The following is a 6,670-nucleotide window of genomic DNA, read 5'->3' on the forward strand; positions in this document are numbered from 1 at the left end:
TGATTTTTGTGATCCCTCAGCCCAATTTAACAACATTTGGTAAATTATGAAAGGATGTGTACGCAAGTGAAACGGAGGAGACAGCAAGCAACAGGACAAGTTAAACTTGGGTAGCCCAAGGCTTGGGAATGTGACCTACACCTCCCCTCTGGTTCATTCCTGGGTCTCAGCCTCAAAGCTGTTGCAGCCAGTATGCCATGTGGAAAAAAAAACCCTCCTGACCCCCAGTTCCCCTTCCTTCTGATTTGGCGCCTGGAAAACTCCAGTCTCCATATGAGTAAATCCTTTACATATGAGGTGAGTGCTCAAGAAAGAGAAAGGGGAGTGAGTCATTTCAGAAATCAAACCTGTATTTGTGCAGGGTCATTGAAAGTTTCTGTGTTAGAGGGAGGTGTGTGCTGTTTGCTGAGTCCACTGATGGCTCAGACAGCAAGAGGTAACTGCCTTGGTATGTGTATTTCATGTTTAGTGCCAGAAATTACACGCACAGTGTCCGGGAACACAGTGGAGTACGCTCTGGCCGACCTGGAGCCTGCCACGGAATATACACTGAGAATCTTTGCGGAGAAAGGGCCCCAGAAGAGCGCAACCATCACTACCAAGTTCACGACAGGTACAGAGACACCGAGAGCTGGGAGCTCTCCTTGCTGAGACGCCCCCCTTCCCCCCAGCCTGTATCTTATGCGGTAGCCCCTCGCCAACTCTTCTCTCTTAAGTCAGGCCCTTGCAATGTGATGACATCAGCATCAGTTAAATTCTCCAGTGCCACTCCACCAGGACGAAGAAACACACCATTTCCTCTTGAACTGAAATGACCTTGTTCTCCCCATGGACGAGAAAAAGATTTTAAGAGGAGGGTTTTTAAGTGGAAAAACAGTCCCCAACTAGCCCTAAAGCCAGCATTTAATGATCCATAGTCCGGGTGGGGAAATATTTTTGAAGAGGACTGTTCATGCAAGTTTTCCTAGATGTCTATTGGGTTTTTATACATTGAGAACTTTTTACAAACTTCAGCAAACAGGGAAATGGAGGAAATGTCCTCTTGATCAGGGCAAGTGCATGTTCATCTGTCCTCTTATTAAAAAAGGGGGGTTACAGGCCGGCCCGTGGCTCACTCGGGAGAGTGCGGTGCTGATAAAAAAGGGGGGGTTAGCAATGATGTTCATAATAGTTTTTTTCCAGCTATCTTTCTCCCCGAATCCAACCAAGGCTGATGAAGACCTCATGAACCCAATGATGGGAGATCATGTGGTTCAATCTCCTCACCTGCAGATGGGGAAGGTTCTTGTCCAAGGTCACATCAGTCAGTGGTAGGGAAAGGACTTGAAACCAGTCCTCTTGATACCCAGCCACTGTCCCACATTTGTTGACTTATTTGCTATTAATTGTCTTGTCTTCTCCAGACCTCGATTCTCCAAAAGACTTGACTGCTACTGAGGTTCAGTCAGAAACAGCCCTCCTCAGCTGGCGACCCCCCCGGGCATCAGTCACTGGTTACCTCCTGGTCTATGAGTCTGTGGACGGTACAGTCAAGGTACCTGAAGTAGATAACAACTCCCCAGTTCTGGTTGAAACAGTCACATGATCTTCACAATAGGGAAGAATTGCCTAATGCTGTTCTTCTACCCCAGTGCAGCTGCAGAGCTAAAAAAAAAATCAGTAGGGACTAGATGCCACGCCAGACCTTTTAAATCATATTCTTCAGCCTCTCTCATTTTAACCAGATCAGAGCAAGAACCACTGCTTACAAATCTTGAGGACATTTTAGGAGCTGGACTCTTGGCCCTTTAATGTTTTATTGAGCAAAGACCAAGAGGTTCTTGTGCATCTTTGCTGTATACATTATCTCACAGATGGTATCACTGCATTATATATTGCCGTATATTTCACCACGTTCTTATGACATCAACTGTTAATACCATTTACATCCATTGTTAATACTATTGATATTTTCTACCCATAAACTTTTTCTTTTACTTTTCAATTTGAAATAACTTTAGACCTTCAGACAAGTGAAAGAAATTTTCTAAACTTTATCTTCCAAATTTGTTATTGAATTTTTCATTTCAGTTATCATACTTTATATTTCCAATATCTTTTACTTAGTTTCTGCACATTCATCTTTTTCTAGCATTTTGTTTGTGTTTTGTGTATTTTCTTCTCTTTGTCTCTAATAATATGTTATTGGTATTTTATTCTACAACCGGCACAGTGTTTCTTCCAAGGTTCTTTTTTCTGTTTCACTGCTGTGGTTTGGTTTGGTTTGGTTTGGGTCTCCCTTCTTCATGCTGGAGACTTCCACCCAATGTCTCTTAGTCCTGATCTGTCTTTCTGTACTTGAGCTGAGAAGGGTAATACTGATTGGGAGTTCCAGCTTACAAGCAGTGTCTGTCAACTGCGCAGCTCATTGTAGAGCGACTGGGAGAATATCCAGCAATTTTGTTGGGAGACCCCCAAATATCAGTACCATAAAGTCTGGACTCTTACTGTGTACAAACCATCACCTCATCTTGTGTTTCCAGTGTAGCACGTTGGCCTCCCTGACAGCTGAGCCTGGCATATTTGAATCCAGAGCCTCCTCTCTGGCTCAACCTCTCCAGGGAATAAAGCTCAGCCTGCCATCTGGACTGTCAGAGGGGCTGGGGATATCTCGGGATCTAACTGTCTTATACAAAGCTTTTAGACAAATGAAACCTTTGTTCAGCCACACCCCACCCTGGCCTTCAAAGGCATCTTTGCTTCTGTACACATTCCATTCCTGAACTTGCTGGACTCCATGCTCTGCCAACCAGCCTCTGATGGGCTCTGCCCACTATAGTTTGTCATCCCTGGTTCACTCCATGCTGCCCCCTCGGTGGTCTCACACCATCAACTTCCATCAGCCAAGATTCTGTTGACATCACATGCCTGTTGCTGTCTCCTCTCCTATTCCCTTTGTCTTTGTGGGTTGATACTTTATATTCTATTACTCTCTTTTGAGTGGGTCTCAGCAGCAAGTTAGATAAACGGGCATGTGCATCCAATCTGTTATGTTTAACCAGAAGTGACACATATCTAGTGACTATTGTGGCCCTTCCTGTAGCTGGTATAACAGTGAACTAGCTCACTATGTAAACTGAGGCAAGTGCTTCATCTTCTGGGTGTCAGTGTTCACATCTGCTAAAAGAGTGAATTGGACTCACTCATCTCCAAGGTCCCCTCCCAGTCAGGCATTCTAGAATTCTGTGTTTACCTGAATCATGAGTCTCATTTTGATCTACCTTAAGTGCCTAGAAAACAACTTTGCACAGCAGCTTAGGTAGCTAAGAGGTAATTGCATCCCCAAGTAATTCAATGAGCCATTTTGTACCTGACAGTTAATCCTTTCCCCAGGAACCAGACCTGAGAGCTGCTTAAAGGTCACTGGGTCATTGGTATTAAATGGGCACTTGCTCTGGTTTATTTTCCTGCATGTCCAACCCCCAGCTTTATATGTTTCACTCAAAAAAAAAAAAATCAACGTGGTGTAAGAAAAAAGAGTTCTAGACAGGATGCAAGATCATGCTCTGCCACTAACAAATTATGGAGTGAGAGCAAGTCTCTTAGCTTCTCTGAAACTCAATTCTCCCATTGGAAAAATCAGAATAACATCCCTTCCTCGTTCCCAGGATGCAAGAGAACCTTCCAGGAATCTCTGCACTGACTCATTACTGCTTAAACCCAGTGGGCCATGTTTGAAGGTTGTAGAGAACAGTGTTGGGTTTGCTTTAATAGGAGTGCAGGTTGAATTCCAATCCCAGACACCATGGCCATCTGCTGAAAGGAACTGGAGGCTAGCAAGAGGATTTGAAAAGAAAGAGGATCTCCTGCAAACTGAAACTGATCACCTCCTCTGGACAGCAAGACCAGCTACAAACCACAGGCATACTTAGAGAGGGTCACACATCCATCTCTCCGGGATATTTCTGTTTTAGAAGAGTCTCGCTATGTCAGCTCCAGCCTTGCTCATGCCAAGCCCACTGAGCTATTTCAATCATTTCCTGATCCCCAACCTGACTGCACATCAGAATCATCTGGGAGCTTCTTAAATACACACATGTCCAGGCCCCACTTCTGGCTTTATTCAGTCAGTCTGGGAGGGGGTCCAGGCACCATATTGTTTTAAAGCTTCTCAGAGGGCTATGATAAAGAGCTATATTCAGGGACCATTGACCTGGCTGGCCTCAAAGCCCTTTGCCCCTTGTGTAATTCTTCTTGCCACCAGATTAAGCTTCTTAAGACATAGCTGTGTTCTTATCATTGTCATTCACTTGTTCAGAAATCTTTCAGGGCTCCCTGTTCCCTAAAACAATAAGGCACAAATTCCAAAGCATGGCATTTAAGGCCCTTCGCAATCTAGTAGCCTTTGGCACTGCTCTGCCACCTGAAATCAAGTACAGTTGAGGTAGGTTATTGCCTCTTCATATTATTTTAACTTGCTTTGCCCCTTCTGGCCCCAGGACCTTTGTGTATGCTGCACTCTCTCCATCTCTGATAATCCAGCAGGACACATAGGACCTGGCAAAAAGTGGGAACTCAGTGGATTCTTGTTGAATGAATAAATGCATAGATGGACGAATGAATGAATGTATCATCTATGTCTTGAGAATTTCTGTGACCAAAAGCTATTATATTCTTTCTTCTGAACTTAGGAAGTCGTTGTGGGTCCAGAAACTACCTCCTACAGCCTAGCAGACCTGAGCCCATCCACCCACTACACAGCCAAGATCCAGGCACTGGATGGGCCCCTGAGGAGCAAGCTGACCCAGACTATCTTCACTACAAGTAAGAAGGCCAAGGGTGTAACTGGGCCTTGAGATCTGACTTTGACTGAATCAACCCTCCACTTCCCCTTTGACTTCTACTTTAAATTTCTCAAACAAATCTCTGACAAGGATCAGTTCTCTGCTACTACCTGAGGAATGTGGGTGAGGGGGTTTACAGGCATCCTGCTGAAAAGGAGGGAGGGCTAGTAGTGAACCCATCTGGACTCAAACCCCATCTCCACCACTTGCTCTGTGTGCCATAGGAAAGTTTCCTCCACTCTATAAGCCTCAGTTTCTTCATCTGTACAATGGGATTAACAACCATCCCTTCCTCACAAGGGCTTATGAGGTATTGTATTTGAACACCCACCCCAGTGTGTGGTCCATAGAAATGTGTGGCCCTTTTTTTATCAATGCTCAACATAAGCTCAGTGTCCCTTCCCTTCTCCTTCAGTACATAAGTATTTACAAAGCCTGTCCATGTACAAAATCACAAACGGTCCTCCCACAAAGCTGGTACAGTGGGATAGCATTATCCATAAGCTCAGTGTCCCTTCCCTTCTCCTTCAGTACATAAGTATTTACAAAGCTTGTCCATGTACAAAATCACAAACGGTCCTCCCACAAAGCTGGTACAGTGGGATAGCATTATCATGCCCACTTTCCTGGAGGGAAAAGCAGAGGCTTCCAGAGACTAAATGTCCTGCTGAAGACTACCCTGTGAGTTAGAGTCAGGGTTGGGCTCAGGTATTCCAGGGCCAGGGAGCCTCACCCTACACCTGCCACTGGGTGTCTTCTGTAGATGGCAAATGTGCAAGTTGTTCTGTTAGTGAATAAGAGGCAGTGTCCATTCCTAAGTATGGGACTAGCCAACCTTTGGAGAGCCCTGCCATCCACGATTCACTCAACAGTCATTCTGTACACATCTGCTGAGGAAGGCGCTTCCTCTTCACCAGATCTTGTGCCAGCTGCTGGTAGCACAAAACTATGAGTGTGCCCTGAAGATGTTCTTAGACTAAGGCTGTTAAATAAACAAGAAAATAGCTCAGAATACATATTAGATGAACGTCTAGTGGGGAGGTGTCATCGGATCAGAAAAAAGAACTGCTATGACCATCAGTTCTCCAGCCACCTACTAAACACAGCCCCGAGATTGTCCATTTATATCAGGTTTTTCTTTGCATGACATTATTGCACTTGTAAATTCCCCAGGCATTCTTGCTTTATCCCTTTAAGATTCCCAGGCTCAGGACAGTTAAATGACTTCTCCAGTGTCACACAGCAAGCAAGTGGCAGGTTTACTACAGCCCTTATCTCAGAATCCTCTGGAGAGGCTGAGACACATCCATAGTGTGGATTAAAATGTATTTTTCTGGGGGTCTTGAAGATCCAAAGCTTTTATCAGACTCTTGAAGCAGCCTGTGCCTTAATAGAGTGCCCTGATCCACACCGAGCCAGCCACCAGGTGCTAGAACACCAGCCATCCCAGCCAGTGCCTGATGTTCATCTGGTGCCACTTGGCTGTTCCAAGTAGGTCCAGATCAACGTGACACATGCCCCTCACGGCATCTCCGCTCTCCTCCCACCAATATCACTGACAGTTTCCATCAGTGTAAAGGACTAAGATGCGTCCGCTTGAAGATCCAAAGCTTTTATCAGACTCTTGAAGCAGCCTGTGCCTTAATAGAGTGCCCTGATCCACACCGAGCCAGCCACCAGGTGCTAGAACGCCAGCCATCCCAGCCAGTGCCTGGTGTTCATCTGGTGCCACTTGGCTGTTCCAAGTAGGTCCAGATCAACGTGACACATGCCCCTCACGGCATCCCCGCTCTCCTCCCACCAATATCACTGACAGTTTCCATCAGTGTAAAGGACTAAGATGCGTC

The 6,670-nt window shown here is 45.4% G+C and overlaps 1 protein-coding gene across 1 annotated transcript in view; it reads left to right on the plus strand.

The window, feature by feature from the left end:
* LOC103604015 (tenascin-like) overlaps positions 1 to 6,670 on the plus strand; it is a gene marked incomplete at its 5' end in the record, with an annotated part of 19,271 nt that overhangs the window by 2,135 nt on the left and 10,466 nt on the right. Inside the window, 3 exons of the mRNA XM_008588597.1 lie at positions 470 to 613; positions 1,404 to 1,534; positions 4,671 to 4,803. Of these exons, the coding sequence (XP_008586819.1) occupies positions 470 to 613; positions 1,404 to 1,534; positions 4,671 to 4,803 (408 nt within the window). The remainder of the gene's footprint in view (positions 1 to 469; positions 614 to 1,403; positions 1,535 to 4,670; positions 4,804 to 6,670) is intronic.

Source organism: Galeopterus variegatus, unplaced genomic scaffold (assembly GCF_000696425.1).
Source record: "Galeopterus variegatus unplaced genomic scaffold, G_variegatus-3.0.2 Scaffold4914, whole genome shotgun sequence".
Taxonomy (NCBI): domain Eukaryota; kingdom Metazoa; phylum Chordata; class Mammalia; order Dermoptera; family Cynocephalidae; genus Galeopterus; species Galeopterus variegatus.